We start from the raw sequence: 15,850 nt of genomic DNA, 5'->3' as shown, positions 1-15,850 counted from the left end.
ACACGTCAAAGGCACGTTCGTTTCGAGTTCCTGGTTTCCGAAGACCACGGCTGCTGGTGGGGTTGTGGTTGCCTAATGGTGAGCATCTCGGTCACCTATGAGCGCGTAGGGATGTAAGATGATGTCCCGTTGATACCTGGACAACACCGACACCTTGTGGTTTCCAGTGAGGTCACTGTAGGTAATCAATCAACCAGAACACCATACCATCGTGGGTTGAACTCACTTAACCTGGGTCCGGGACGTCAACTGTCCAGTCCAGCCAACCACCTCGGACCTCTCAAACTGTTGGGTCGCCGTCAGATGCGCCAGCCGTGTTGTTCGCGAGCCCAACAAAAAGTTCGAGAGACGTCCGAGTCAGACCAAAGCGGGGATCGCTGGGGGCCTGCCTGGGGGGGCTGACGGACCCTGACTTGAGTTACTGAGCTGTCACTGGTCGGCACAAATACATAAGCACGTCAACTTTTCATGCTTGCTTGCTTAAGCTTATGTACTAGATTCACTCACCGAACCCAGAGATGCTCTCATCCCATACGTCCGGCCTCGGGCCTTGCGTGCGGCGGGCGGGCGGGCATGATGCCGAGAACGCGAGGGGAACCCCAGATCGTGGATCGCGGGATCGCGGATCGCGGATGTACATACATAAGGAATAAGTTAAGGCTGAATTGGCATGGCAGGTGTGTGGAGATTTCGCGCCTTTTTGACATGACACGCGCGCGCGGGGGGGGGGGGGGGGACAGAGGAACGAATGATATGTAGTGTAGGGCTGGGCTGGGTCAATCTTGGACTGGGCGTCGGACAAGGGGTGATTAGGTACTGTAGTGTACTTGCGTGTTCGTTAATGCTGTGAGACGAAGGGGAGGATAATAAACGATGGATGAACGCACTGAAAAAGACCGACACCATACATCTTCACAGGGAACAGCGACGTCGTCGCGACGTTGAATCAACCTTTGACCTTATGTACATGAAGTCGTCCCGAAGATGTTACTCCGCGCTGAGAACTCGCGATCGCAGCAAACCTTACCTTCCTTCGAAGTGAAAACCTGTGAATAGCCTCACTTTTTTCCCTACAGGTTAAACAAAATATGCACAGACACACAAGAAACGTAAACACAGACCAGGCCTACTGTAGCTTCCATATTCACATGTATGTGAGTGTGTGTGTGTGGTAAAGCCCCCCTCCCCCCCCCCCCCCCCCCCCAAAGCCCAACCAGACCACACCAGAGTGTGTTTCCAGCAGGAGTTCAAGTTCTTCCGATGATGCACTTTTCCACTTCCACTTCCACACGCTTTTTGCATTTTTACCTAAACTACTTCTACCTTCCGCATGCGACAAGACAACGTGACAAGCTCCCAAAAAGCCTCACTCATTGCCAAGAGTCCACACACAACGGGCCGATAGAAACCAAAAGCCACAAACAGAAGGAACTGAACTGACAAGAGAAAAAAAAAAAAAAAGCCATACAAAAAAAAGTGACATTAAACACAGTGAGTGACGTTCTAGGGAGTGGATCAGCATGTATCGATGCCCTGGGCTAGGTGGCTCAGGCTGGTTTTTATCCGGCCGCCGGACTCCGGAGTGTGACCTAACGGCGACGATATCCGAAGTGTGGAATGTGAAAAGTCACGTGGAGTTGGCATCCATCTTGGCTGGATTTGGTTAAAAGCGTGGGCAGATACACTAGATGTGACCTCTACCGGTACGGTACCGGTACTGGACGGATTTTTCTCCAGTTTGCCACCTGCCTCAATCCGAGTTGCTCTCCTCATTGGTTGCCTTTGGCAGTTTTCCACCCCAGCCGCGTAAGCCCAGCTGGAGATGGATGCAAGTTGGATCGCATCTGGCATCTGGCAGGGCAGGCACGCAGGCAGGCAGATACACTACACTACACTACCGGTACAATCCAAACCGGAGCGGCAGGGGCCAGACGAGGAAAAAGAGTCATCGGGCAACAAACAACCTCCACCTGAATGCACATCCACAATGTCTTACATAACCCTTCAGGTTTCCTTCCCTACAACCCTAGAACAGAATACAGGTTACAAATGGAACAAGCGAGGGAAGCGCCCATTACGACTTCTATCCGATCACTCAGCTGTACATATCACTTTCACTATCGCTTTATCCCATCGTCGGGCGTGGTGTTAGGTATCATTGAAGTTGTCCAGCTGTTAGCCGTTGTTAGTAGATGGGACCGGGAGACAACCTCCAAAGCCTGCTTTTGGAAGGCAGGTCTAACTGTCAGGTAACTTGAACCCGGTCGTCAATTGATCAGCCCAGATTGCAAGCAGATCGACCCATTCAATCATCCATTTCCCTCCCATGATAGGTCTCAACAAGTGCCTGCCTGCCTGCCTTTTGCTTGCCGTCCCCAACCTACGTACCTCACTTTACCACCCCAACCAACCACTGCCCGCACCTGGGCCCCCGCTCGTTACCGTAACGCTTCCACTTGCTTGCTTGGTCACTGCGCCAGGTCGGTTCAAGGTTCCTCCTACGAGCAGATAGCGGCAGGTGTAGCCTCTGATCGCCGTCAATACACACGTTCGGCTGGAAACGACAAACATTGGCAGTCAGTTACCTAACAAGACAAGACTGGACTGGACATCGATTGACATTGAACATTCGCTTCAATTTGAAACACACTCCATCCATCCAACAAACAACACAGACCGACGGACACAGAGAGGCCCGATCCCGGCACAAGTGCGAACAATCCAATCCATCCATCTTATTGATCAACAGCAACAACTGAACTCGACACTTGCCGTTTCCGCCTTTCGGTTACCAAGTCCTTGTACCTACCTAGTAGCACCCAAACCCACCGCCCGATTGTTCGATTATCCTGCCTGCCTGCCAGGCGCATCCGACTTGGCTGTCCGCTCTTCAGCAGAAATCGAAGCAAGAAGCCGCCGCATCACGCATCAGGCACGCAACAGCACTCATCACGACGGGTACCGGGACTGACCCGAGCCTGTCTCTACCGTGTACACACGAGCCCTCCTTCGCCCTGGGAGTGGCAGACCCGGCTGGCGGACCACAGCGAGCGCAACCCCCGACGCCTTGCTTTCGTCCCGTTTCCCAACCGACCGACTATCCGCACACGGCACGCACGCCCCGTCCCAGCATTCGACCTCGTCATCATCGCGCAAATCGCAAAGCCTGGACGCATGTAGTGCCCCGTATCATGTCCACCCAAGCGAATGGCGCTGCGGCGCCAGACCACCCCGTCGCCCAAGACCCTGTCGCCCAGGACCTCGTCGTCGCCCACAGCAGTCCGGACGCTATCATGACCGACGCCGATCCCGACGCCGACCCCGATGCCTCCACGCCCATGGGTCTGCGATCGCCACCGGAGAGCGACAAGGCCATGAATCTCGACGAGGCTTCCGAGTCCGAACTCAGCGACCTGGATGACGATGTTGCCGACAAACTCGACCAAGACCATACGTTCGATCTCGACCTCGGCTCCGACCCGCTGCCTGATCCGAAAACCGGACAGCAGCAACAGCAGCCTGAGCCTAGCGTCTCGCATGAACATGAGCCCGCCACCGCGGCCACGGTCGAAAGCGCAACGCAGATCAAGGAGGAACAAGAAGGCCAAGGAAAAGAGTCAACTTCGCACTCGCAACAGCCAGACACCGGGGCAGCGTCTGCGACCACCCCCATGTCTCCAAGTGAGGACATTGGCGAGATCTTGCCGGATAGATATGAGAACAACGTTCCTGTTTTCAAGCCAACCCTGAAGCAGTTTCAAGATTTCAAACTCTTTGTATGTTTGTCTTCTTCCTGTGCTATGACACCAGGTCTCGCTGACTGAATTGATTTCTCTGGGGGAGTGCAGATGGAAAAGGTAGATAAATATGGCATGAAATCCGGCATCATCAAGATCATCCCTCCCGAGGAATGGAGGAGCGCGCTGCCGCCACTGGACGAGCTGGTCAAGCAAGTCCGCGTCCGCGAGCCAATCAAGCAGGAGATCATGGGCCAGAATGGAACCTATCGCCAGGTCAACATTCTCCATCAGCGATCCTACAACCTACCCCAATGGCGTCAGCTTTGCGAACAGAGCGAACACCAGCCCCCTGCGCGACGAGGAGAGCGACGAGCCAATGCCGAAAAGACCAAGCCCGCTCCTCGAAGCCGCGCTGCTCCGCCTGCTGCGAACGGTACAGCATCGAACAAGACCACGACGACAAGTACAAACACGGGCAGAGGAAAAAGAAAAGGCAGGGTTACGCGAGGATCGGCAAAGGCCGCTACGGATGAAACCGACGATCCCCCCATCACTCCCGTGTCACCACCGCCCGAAGACGAAGACAAACCACTAGAGTCAATTGAGGAGGAGGATGTCAAAGATGAAGCTTGCGAGGATGAAGAGAGCCTTCCCAGAGTTGGCCGAATGGGCTTTAGCAGGCAAGGCAAGCCCAAGATGCAATCGACATCGGCACGGCGCAAGTACATTCGTCGCGAAGGGTCGGCCATGATCGACGAGGCAGCTTTCAAGGACTGGGATTACCGTATGGACGTGTCCGACTTCACACCCGAGCGCTGCGAAGAGCTGGAAAGGATATACTGGAAGACTTTGACATATGCCCCTCCGCTATACGGTGCCGATCTCCCCGGAACCTTGTTCGCCGAATCGACCGAAAATTGGAACCTCAACAAACTCCCGAATCTACTAGATGTTCTGGGCACAAAGGTTCCTGGCGTCAACACGGCGTACTTATACTTGGGTATGTGGAAGGCGACCTTTGCATGGCATTTAGAAGATGTCGATCTTTACAGCATCAACTTCCTTCACTTTGGTGCTCCCAAGCAATGGTATAGTATCTCGCAAGCGGATGCCCGTCGGTTCGAAGCCGCCATGAAGAATATTTGGCCAACCGATGCCAAAGCCTGCGATCAGTTCCTCCGCCACAAGTCCTTCCTGATTTCCCCTTCCCACCTCAAGCAGCATTACGGCATCACGGTCAACAAGGTTGTGTCCTATCCCGGCGAGTTTGTCGTGACCTACCCGTATGGCTACCACTCTGGCTACAACCTGGGCTACAACTGCGCTGAGGCTGTCAACTTTGCGTTAGACAGTTGGCTCCCCATGGGCAAGATTGCCAAGAAGTGTCAATGTGCGCAAGCTCAGGACAGTGTCTGGGTGGATGTCTACGAGATTGAGCGTAAGCTGCGTGGCGAATCGACGGAGTACGAGGTAACGGAGGATGAGGATGAAGACGAGGATGAGGACTCGGACGAATCAGACCAAGATACCGGATTGCCTAGTCCGCCATCAGGCTTGGATCACAGAGGAGGAAAGAGAGTCAGGGCAGCGGGGCAAAAGAGAAAACGGGAGGCAAACAACAGGGGTACAGAAGGGAAAGCGAAAAGAAGTCGCTTCCGCCTCAAGGCACCTGTCGAGCCGCCGTGTTGTCTATGTCCCAACGATATTCCCGGCGCAGAGATTATGCCTACGGACGATGGTCGCAAGGCCCACCGGATGTGTGCTCTATATCTACCCGAGACATACATCGAGACCGTCGACGACCAAGAGATCATTGCGAATGTGGCGGGCATCGACAAGGCCCGCTTGGAGCTCAAGTGCTTGTACTGCCGGTCCAAGAAGGGTGCTTGCTTCCAATGCTCTCAAAAGAAGTGTCCCAGGGCGTACCATGCCACATGCGCAGCTGCCGCTGGTGTGTTTGTGGAGGAAGGTGATGTGCCGGTTATCGGAGAGGATGGGACGGAATACAAGGAGCAGGCGTTTGAGTTCAGCTGCCGCTTCCACAGAGTCAAGAGAGATCGCAAAACAGAAGGCGCTATTCTCGAAGACGATCCTGTGGTGCGCAAGACTGCAGAGGCACTCAAAAAGAACGACATCTGTCAGATCCAGTACTATCAGGGTAACATTTTCGCCGGTGTGGTGGTGGAGAACCTGCATGAGGAGGAGACCCTCCTGCTGGATGTTATTCCGAGCGGTGATAGGATTCAGGTTGAGTGGAAATGGCTTCTCGTGGCCGACCCGTCCGAGTACAGGCTGCCTAAGGCATCACCCAACGCCATTCCGATGCCGACCTCGAAGAAAGCCAAGCAGGAGATCAACGCCAAGCGCCCGGTCGAGGAGATACCGAGGAAGGGCGATGAGTTCTCTACTGGATTTGTCTGGGCCGAATTCCACACTGGCGAGCCCGACAAGAACAAGGAGCAAGTCAAGATTGATTTGGACAAGGAAAATCAAGTCTGGCATTACCTGGGACCGACGTCTACGGAAGCCAGAGCGCAATACACGGAGAACCCGTCTAGGAAGCAGCACAACTCCAAGAGCAACTTTCTGGACACTATACCCAAGCCGCCTCCAACCTACCCTGTTCAAGTTGCCTCGGCACCTAGGAAATCGTTGTCGGCAACGTACCCGACACAACAACAGCAGACCTTCATCGCGTCACCAGCATCGTCGTCGGCCCTAGCATCCAAGCAGGATAAGCCATATGTGTACAAACCACGCAAGCCTGTCCAGCCACACACACAGTTCAACGTTCAATATACGTCGCACATGTTCATGCCAGCACCGCCTCTTCCGTCACCGTCGTACGTGCCTCAGCAGAACCACCCGTTCTACCAGGCACAATTGCGACCGAATGTCCCGCAAACGGTACACCCTTCCCAGGTGTTTAGCCCTCAGCCCATGCACTACGATGGTCAGCGTAGGATGTCGCAGTCAACTCAACCGTATCCTCAACAGCAAATGTCACCACAGCATTTCGCTCAACACCAAATGCCCCAGCAGATGCCGCAACACCAATTCCAACCGCAGCAGCAACAGCAGCAATTCCAACATTTCCAACCGCCGCAGCAGCATTATCAGCAACAACCTCAGCAGAATTACCCACAAACCCCTGTCCCGCTGCCGCCCCAGGCTTTCCAGTTTCAGCAGCAGACTTGTGCTCCTTTACCACAACAGGTTCAGCCTCAACAACCGCAACAGCAGAGTCCTGTTCCTTTGCCACAGCAGGTTCAAACTGCACTGCCTGAGCAGCAGCAGCAGCAGCAGCAACAGGTTCACCATGTTCAGCAGACGCCTGTTCCTGTACCCCAGGTGCCTTTGCAAGCTCAACAGTCAACTCAGAGCTCTCCGCAGCAACAGCAACAACCACAGCCCCAGGACAAAGAACCTCACCAACCGCTGCCGCCGGTAGATCAAACTCAGCCACCATCTCCGCCGCAACCTCTGCCGAAGCCAAGACCCTTCAAGGTGTACAAGGCATCCCAGTTTAGGAAACTCAAACTCCCCGAGAAGAGGCCAGGCGCTAAGAAAGACCTGCCTGAGGCCTTTGCATCCCGAAGGTTCTCGTTTGCTGGCATTGACCGGATCCATGACCTCCCAGGAATTGTATGGCCTCCGAAAAACCTGATTTCAGGCCGTGAAAGTCAGTGCAGACGGGGAGTCTGGGCTCCATTGAGTGACGAGGGCATCATGCCGGCTCCAATGACTTCGTCGCTGCTTAAGTGTGCGGATGATGATCAGAGGGTGTCTCAAAAGTACGAATTTTTCCAGGTTTATAATAACAAGTAAGTTTGCTTGTGAACACTTTGAAAGCAAAGGCTAATGAAGACTAGGGATCCGCTGAAGCACCACTCGCCTTATAAGCCGGCTGTGACTGAACTGGATGAGACCACTGGGAAGAAAAAGCTCGTTCACGCCGACTTCACGAATGACTATGCGGAAAACTTTACAAACTTCATGAAGAATGCTCGTGAAGCCTTGACGAGAAAGGACGTTTCGGAGCCTAGCTCGAGACCAGCGACCAGTCAAGCTCACTCACGCAACACTTCCTCTGCATCTGCTCAGCCGAACGATAGTCAGTTTCAGCAGAACTCTTTCACTGGCCAGCCTACGCAGCACCCAAGAGTCCAACCCCAGTACACTTACAACCAGCACGACGCTGGATTTGGTGAATCTTCATCTTCGTCGCCGTTTTCAAGTCACTCAGTTCCAGCACCAGTGCTGTTCGGTTCTGCCTTTGAGCAACAGTCTGGATCTCATCAAGATATAAGGCAGCAGTACCAAGGACCTTGGCAACAGCAGTATCAAAACCAGGGCAGTCATAACATCTGGATGGGGAGTCCACAAATGGTGGGGAGCCCTCAACCGCAGATGTTCTCCCCTTCGCCGACACAACAGGGGCATCATCATCATATGCCTCAATCGCAGCAACAGGCTCAGAACCAGCAGCCTCAGCCGCAACAGCCGGCGAAGCCGCAGTTTACAAAGCAAAGTCATAGTCCGATTCCGTTGCCGCCGTACGTGCAAAAGATGAATCAGGCCAAGCCATCGCCGTTAAGCCAACCTCCACAGACAAACAGCCGGCAGGGAAGTCAAGGAGCTTCCTCGCAATCCCAGTCTCAGAAGCGGCGACAACGAAAATCGGCTCAGCAGGCGTCAGAGCAAACTATCTCTCCTACCCAGTTAAGTGTGGACACGGGAGCAGGGTCGACACCGCAAGGTCAACCTCCAAAGGCACAGCAGACGTCGAATAACCCCTGGACGAATACGAACAATGTCCATCTGCAGTTTCCTTCCACGCTCAATGCTTCCTCACAACAACCAGCGCCAGCCACTGCAGCACAACGACCCTCTCAAAATACCTCGGACCACACGCCCGCAGAAGCAGATACAGGGGCCCACGAGCAAGAGAGCGGAGGGGAAGAAGAAGCCCATGACGTGGAAGAAAATTCGTACTTCAATGAAGCCCAAGGTTTCCAAACCCCTCCCTTGCAGCCCCAAACTCTCTCCTCCACCGACGTCTCCCCTGACCAGAACTACTTTCCCCTTTCCGCACCACCACCCACCCCGCTTGGCGGCATCGCTTTCGGCGGTGTCGGCGTAGGAGGCTTTAACCCAGGCTCCGCCTTCAACGTGGCTGCCCTCAGCGGCGGCATTGCCGGGCTGGGCGCCTTGGGTACGCTAGGCGGCTTGCTTGGCGGTCTTGAATCGGGTGCTAGTGGGAATGGTACGTGGAGCGGACGGGCGAGAGGGCTCAGTAGGAGTGGAGATAATGTGTTTATGGGGAGTACGAGTGCGATAGAGGATGGAGAGGAGGGGGAGTTGGGGTGTGGGATGGGGGGAGGAGGAGGAGGAGGAGGAGGAGGATCAAGGGGGGGACATGCCGGTGGTAATGGTGGGACGGCGTTAAGTCGGCAGGATGTGTTGGACAAGATTTTGTCGAATTTGCATCGGTTGGGGACGGAGTAGAGGGATGAGTTGATGGTGGTGGTGAGGATAATCATTGCATGCATTGTCTGAGTGGTGTGGTGTGGTATTCTGTCTGATTGAAAGTTTTTACAAAACGTGGAGTTTGTTATGGTTGTTGTTTTGTTCGTACTCGATCGAACTGGTGGTTAACGGTATGCAATGGTATGCAATGGTATGGTCATGGTCATGGTCATGGTTATGGTGATGGTGATGGTTATGGTTACATGGTTATGGAAGTGAATGGAATGGGATGGGGTTTACGTATAGGTACCACAACAAAGTATAGTAGGTTTAGGTTAAAAAAAATTATGTATTATCATGTATGTACGGTGGTGATGAGTTCATGTAGTATGGTACGGGGCTTGGAATGGAAATGAAAATAGGGTTATAAACAAAGATAAGAAGCGAGGCATACACGGAGGCAATGGAGCGGGGTGGTGTATATCAAATGGAACATAAAAAAAGGCCAACAATTACAAAGAGTGCTCAGATGCATGAAGATGGCAGTCGGTGGTTCCGGTTGGCTTCGGTTGGCGGTATTCTGCTTTTGGGATTTCGAGAGAAGACTAGCGAGTTTACACGGCGATGATAGGAGTGGTTGCACGTGAGCTGAGTGAACTATCAAGATTAATAAGCCAAAAGACAAGACAAGACGGATCTCATTTATCCACACATGACGTTTCTGACATCCTCTTCATCACCTGGTTATATACAGTATACGATATACCGCTGACGCATTAATTCCTAACAGCAAAGCTATGTACTCTATATAGCCAAGTCCGTCCGTCCGTCCGTCCGTCTCATTGGATGATGGCAAACGCTTCGATATATTGTATAAGCTGAAGTTGAAGTTGAAGGTTGAGTAAGTAGCGTATTTACACAACGAATAGTAAGTACCTAGTGAAGTTATGTTTTTCTGTATGGTCTGGATTATTAAAACAGTTGAAGGTGGAAAGATTAAAGCGAAATCCTGCTTTTGGTTACGGAGTTTCTTGGCCCTGTTTTTTTTTTTTTTTTTTTTTTTTTTTTTTTTTGGTGGTGAGTTGAAGGTTAAAGGGGACAGAGGGCGGGCGGACTGACGGGACGGGAACTATAGTTCCAAGGCCGAAGGGGTCCTGGACAACTTGAGTGAACCGAGGGTAGAAGGGCAAGGCAAGGCAAGGCAGGGTACTAAGTGAATGGCAAGATACTCTCAAAAAGGGGGTTGGGTTCCCTTACCCCTTATATAGCTCGATCTTATTGCCCTGTTCTTCTGTCTTTGAAATTCTCTCCGAAACGGCGGCGGCGGCGGCGGCGGGAGTCGGGAACTAGACTGGACTACACACACTATACTAGTGTAGGTGCCGATGTTGACTACGCAAATTCGACGATGTGCCCGAGTTCGCTGCATGCATGAAGTAAGTAATAATGTATGTATGTATGTCTCTTGCCATTGTGTCGTTGTGTTATTGTGTCATCGGCCGACGGGTTTGTGTGCATTGGGTGGTGGTTTATGGATTTCCATGACTGCCATGGTAAAAAAACAAGCAGGAAAGAACCTGAATTTAGGGGTCCTTTTTTTCTTGTCAACGGTCGACCCTGACTTTGAGAATCCCAGCTGTCACCAGGAAAGGAAAAGGATGTGCAAAAAGTTGATGAAGTGTGGATTGCGGACCTAGGTAGGTACTCAATGTTAGTTAGTGGTGTTGGGGAAAAGAAGGGGGTAGCTGAGGTCTGGGGGTGATGAGCGCAGGTCGGGTCGGTGACGTCAAGGTATGAATGACATTGCCATGTTATCGGGATGCGCATGGAACCTCATTGGTGAGTTGGGATGAGTATCGCACGCATAAACAGATCATCAACGGGCATTGACAAGAACCAACATCATTATTGCGAGTTTCCTTGTTTTGCGTAAGCATTTGCGCAAGCACGGTAGTGAGGGGGAATGGATATAACATCAATGGGGATTCTCGCCGGATCTTCAGGGTCCTTTTGGGTTTTTCTTCTTTTTCTCCTCAAGGTCGAATTGACAAGGAAGCAAACACAGCATTACAGCCACTATAGACAGCTAGCTGTTAGTGCATACGCGGGGAACGACGTATAATCCCTTAACGGCACTTATACACCACGACGACCAATCACGTTCAGCACCTCACATCCTCGAACCACAATCACAACGACAACGGACATCAACGTCAAAACACACCAAACAAACTATACAGAAAAAAGAAAGAAAAAAATGCCAACAGTCATGGGCCTGACCACCGACTCCTCCTCCAAAACCACCACCACCCTCGGCAACCAAGACCTCAAAAAGCCCAACGGCGGCTCCCGCCTCGACACCATTTCCAAACGCAACCACCACGCCGCCAAAGAGATCGAGACCCTCTTCTGGCGCTGCCTCTGCGACGACCCCTCCGCCGCCCCGGAATACATGGCCGAGGACTGCATCCTCATCAACCCTCTCTTGTCGTCGCACCCCTCCACCACCCCGCTATCGAAAGACAGCGAGCCGAACATACTAGAGGTGTTTGAAAAGGCGGAACCGTGGGCTGGGTTCCGGTTCCATGGAGATCCGCTGGTGGTGGAGATTGATTTGATGGCTGTGGCGTTGGTGTACAAGGTTAGTTTGTATACGGTTGATAAAAAGGGCAAGGGGACGAGGGAGGTGGTGGCGAGTGTGAGTAGTAGTTGGAGGCAGACGGCGGGGGCGGATTGGGTGTTGGTGGCGCATCATTGTCAGTATGTTGATGATGAGTGAGTGGTGAAGGAGAGGGAAGGGATGGGAAGAAAAGGAGAGGAATAGGGATTCGATATAGCCGATGGGAGTTTGTTGGAGGGGTTCTGGTTGAAGAGGTTTGAAGCGGATGGGTTTTCTGTCTGTTTATTTGCTTGCTTGGTTGTCTTATGATGATGGAAAGCTTTCCTTTGGGCTTTCACTTTCAAGTAGCTTTTGGACTCGGATGGTATTCGTCTGTAATTACATCTGTACACTTAATGGGCTCGCTCGCGTATGTCAATACCTAATGCCGTTATTTATGTTTTGTATCGTATCAAGCGATCTTGTTTCTCTTATTTTGGTCCGTGGCATGTTAGGAGGAAAGCTGCTGATTAGTTCACTTTTAGCTGGAAGGAGCGATTGTGCAAATGATTACGCCATCCAGGTTGATAGTCACGGCGAAGCAAACCAAACGGATGCACAACCGCCAGGCGAGCCTTGCCTCCGCTGCAAGACGGACTCTCTCCGCCCAACACGGACACAGAGAATGGCAGAGCAATCTTCCTCGAGTTTTGGCTGGTTTGTCGCCTTTCGGATCTGGACTTTCTCGTTTTGGATTGAACCCTTACTGACTATCTCTCTCTCTTGTGCCAGATGTCATCCCATGCTTACCCACGTCAAACCTGGGGAGAAACCGACCATCCAAGTGTTCTGTCCTCGAGTGACACCGACGAGATCGACGGATCACAAGGACGGAAAAAAGCAATCGAGCAACCACAGCAGATTACGCTTCTACCCTTGGAAGTCGGCCAAAGCTCGCCGTGTTTCGGCTGAAGAACCGCCGACGGCTGATGTGTCAACCGACAAGTCGCATACTCACATGTCGAATGGAAATCAGTGGCCTACCATCACTGCTTCGGAGTTCAGCCGTTCGAAGACTTTTTCGTTGCCCGGCTGTTATCGGAACTGCCCTAGAGAATGCCGTTCGGATCATCGATACACCAGAATGATGCTCGGCGCATCTTACTACTGCTCAGCCCCGAAGTCCCCTTAATAAAGCCACAAATTGCCCACCGTCCAATCCAAGGACCATCATCAGCTGCCACACAAACAAAGACATGACGCACTCTCTCCTGACTGGTTGCTGTTCAGTGTGGCTTAGAGTATTGCGAAAGGGCCTTATAGCACGGAGCGGCTGAACTCAATAAAGTGCGCGAACCTATTGGCTGGCCTTGATGCCCAACACCCTACGCCATACTCCCCTCCTCAGCTTCATACTTCAATAATACCGCCCGGAGGTAATGACCAGCAAGTCCAAAGCCCAACCGTGAACTTTACAAGCTCGGGCTGTTCTTAGTCTACCGTAGCAAGCAAGGTGTGACTTTTGAGGAGCCGAAGTCGTCTTAAAGACCATCTGGGGTACGTTCTCGATCTTTCTATTGCAGTTTGCGTCGGCCACTGTATTGAGCCTGTTATGTGGAGCTCGTTCTGACAAACTCTCTCAGATAAAGGCACAAAATCGATATCTTCCAGGCCATCGCTTGACAATTCGAACCTTCGGACGACGTAAACACTTGGCTGCCTGCAACAGTGTCGTGAACGAACAACGAGCCATATCGGGTGTCTCAAGATATGCCGCCCCTCAGCTACTATACGTATGTTCGAAATCACTTCATTCTACACCCCAGTCAATGGCGGTGAATATGAATCCGTCTCTGTTCCTGTCGAGGGCTTGTTGACTCTCAACTGACAAACAACCAGAATTGGTGAAGACCAGGGCGAAGACGAACTTCCCCCAGCGGGCCTGCCCCTTACAGAAGAGTGCGGGAATTCCATCCGTTTATTGACACTCAGGGAACCGAATTCTCATGAGGGAGAGACATTGTCGCTGGAAATGCATCTCTCAACAACATCTGAGGAGTACATTGGGCTATCCTACGAATGGGGCCAAGCGAAGCCGGATGATCCAATAGTCCTTGTCAACAATCGCCAAGTTCAGATTCGAAAGAATCTCCACGAGGCTATACGGCAGATCTTCGAACACTATTCAAATTACCGGAAGCAACGTCGTGAATGCAAGTGTCCGCACCATCTTGGAGCCACGGTTGTGGATGAGCGCGCGCTAGAAGACCAGGACGACTCCGTTCCATACCTTCCGTGGGATCGCCGTCGTGGTCCCCTCGTGGATACTTGCAGATGTGGAGACAGGCCTAAGAAGGATTGCCATGAAAAATCATTAGGTCCTTGGACTAATCTGGGGGATAGCAGTTTTTGGGCGAAATACGACCCACCCCGACTATGGATTGACGCCCTCTGCATCAACCAAGACGACAACAAAGAGAAAAGTAGCCAAGTCGGGAGGATGGGTATCATCTTCAGCTCTGCCAAACTGGTGCTTTCCTGGATAGGGTTGCCCAGAGATGGTAGTAATGATGCGCTGAGAATGATGAGAACTCTGAGCATGTCATACCCAGAGCTGCCCGAATTCGTGGCAACAGGCGGCCTTACGGACAGCCTGATAGTTTCGATTGCGTCCCTTTGTGAACGTACTTACTGGCGCAGAGTCTGGATACTGCAGGAATTATACCTGGCCCGAAAGTACGTGGTCATGTGTGGTCCTGAGTCCATCGCATCAGAGTCGTTTGACGAGGCTCTGGCCCGCCTTGCACGCACACCAACCCGCCATGACAGCATCGACCGAAGCGCGGCAAAGGCGATAGTCGCTGCAATGTGGGAAAAGAGGCTCTACTCGTTCGTTCGATGGCTTCGTATCATTCTTGATGCCAATTTTCAAGCTACCGTCCCGCATGATTATATTTATGCGCTACTCTCCATCTCTTCTCCCGCCCTCTTTGACATGGACAAACCAGATATTGACAGGACCAAGATCATAGTGGACTACGACAAGACAATTGCGGAAGCTTACTGTCAGTTTTTACAGTCATTCGAGGTAGGCCAATCATTGATGAAGCACAGCCACTGCTTCCTGAAACTTGCGCTCAAAATGGGTCTTTCACACGAGGAAGGTGTCGCTCTGCTGGATCCGGAGCATTTGAAGAGACGTGAGGCGGCAAAGGGCTCGAAGAGTAATTTCGATAATTGGCTCTTTGATCTCTGAGTCTAACCAGCAAGTCACAATACTCGAGGGAGAGCGTTACGCATCCGGGGCTAACAGAGTCGGTGTTTTGAGCCCTCGGCGCTCGGCGGTTTGAAATATCCACACAAAATCCTTTGGGTTCCTTTGGTTCAAAGACCCTCAATCGAGCCCTGTCAGTCGGCTCCCAGGCGGACGTCGAAGCGACGGAACCCCGGGATTACATATATGGTTTTCCAACACTTTTCCGGGACTGCGCTAATGGACTCCTTACCATCATACCGGTTTACGGCAAATCGGTGCGAACGGTCTTTTGCAATACCACGGAATTCTTGGCAAGCAGCAACATGTCTTTGTAGTTGCGCCAGACCGAAGTTTCAATAATGTCCACATGTAGCAGGTAAGTATCTATTCTACATTCTTCGACGATCATTGACACCATTCCGCCTCAACCACCGTTTGCCAACAACCACAGTCTCACGTTGTGTCCGACGGAAGATCCATCCCACCTCGATTTTCATTTCAAGTCTGCAAGCCTTTCGTCCCTCATCAACCAAGCCGCCAATCAGGCATTTCCCCTCTCGGCGGATCACACCGTTTTGATTGGTTAACCGCCACATCATGCAGCACTGCCTTCGAGGGTGTGGCTGGGCAGGGGGGCCTCTCACCAAGCCGATATGACAGCTGACGTTGAAATTTCCCTTCCGTCGCTGGTTTTCTTGAGATGATAACTCTATCAACCACAATCCTTCTACTAAGTCACCAAGAGGTCAACAATAGGCCTTTGCTTCGACAAAATCTTTTCTTCGT

At 52.2% G+C, this 15,850-nt stretch overlaps 2 protein-coding genes across 2 annotated transcripts; both read left to right on the top strand.

Annotated features, from left to right (window-relative positions):
- The first annotated feature begins 2,890 nt into the window (after nt 1-2,890).
- B0T23DRAFT_157303 (uncharacterized protein) lies at nt 2,891-9,330 on the top strand. Its single transcript, XM_062832651.1, has 3 exons — nt 2,891-3,776; nt 3,849-7,564; nt 7,613-9,330. The coding sequence occupies exons 1-3, from the start codon at nt 3,192-3,194 to the stop codon at nt 9,246-9,248; spliced, it is 5,937 nt and encodes a 1,978-aa protein (XP_062691421.1). The 5' UTR covers nt 2,891-3,191; the 3' UTR covers nt 9,249-9,330.
- A 1,886-nt stretch (nt 9,331-11,216) lies between these two features.
- B0T23DRAFT_454079 (heterokaryon incompatibility protein-domain-containing protein) lies at nt 11,217-15,064 on the top strand (the record flags this gene model as incomplete). Its single annotated transcript, XM_062841198.1, has 2 exons — nt 11,217-11,969; nt 13,708-15,064. The coding sequence occupies exons 1-2, from the start codon at nt 11,467-11,469 to the stop codon at nt 15,062-15,064; spliced, it is 1,860 nt and encodes a 619-aa protein (XP_062691420.1). The 5' UTR covers nt 11,217-11,466.
- Between the last annotated feature and the right edge of the window lie 786 nt (nt 15,065-15,850).

The sequence above is a fragment of the Neurospora hispaniola genome (genome assembly GCF_033458365.1).
Source record: "Neurospora hispaniola strain FGSC 10403 chromosome Unknown B0T23scaffold_5, whole genome shotgun sequence".
Lineage (NCBI taxonomy): Eukaryota > Fungi > Ascomycota > Sordariomycetes > Sordariales > Sordariaceae > Neurospora > Neurospora hispaniola.
Note: the sequence above shows the minus strand (reverse complement) of the source record. Positions and strands in the feature narration are given on the sequence as shown.

Excerpts from the sequence above, each read along its gene's own strand:
- B0T23DRAFT_157303 (XM_062832651.1), top strand. The coding sequence starts at position 3,192 with ATGTCCACCCAAGCGAATGGCGCTGCGGCGCCAGACCACCCCGTCGCC. Across the intron at positions 3,777-3,848 it reads TTCAAGATTTCAAACTCTTT|ATGGAAAAGGTAGATAAATA; the intron begins GTATGTTTGTCT and ends GGGGGAGTGCAG. Across the intron at positions 7,565-7,612 it reads TTCCAGGTTTATAATAACAA|GGATCCGCTGAAGCACCACT; the intron begins GTAAGTTTGCTT and ends AATGAAGACTAG.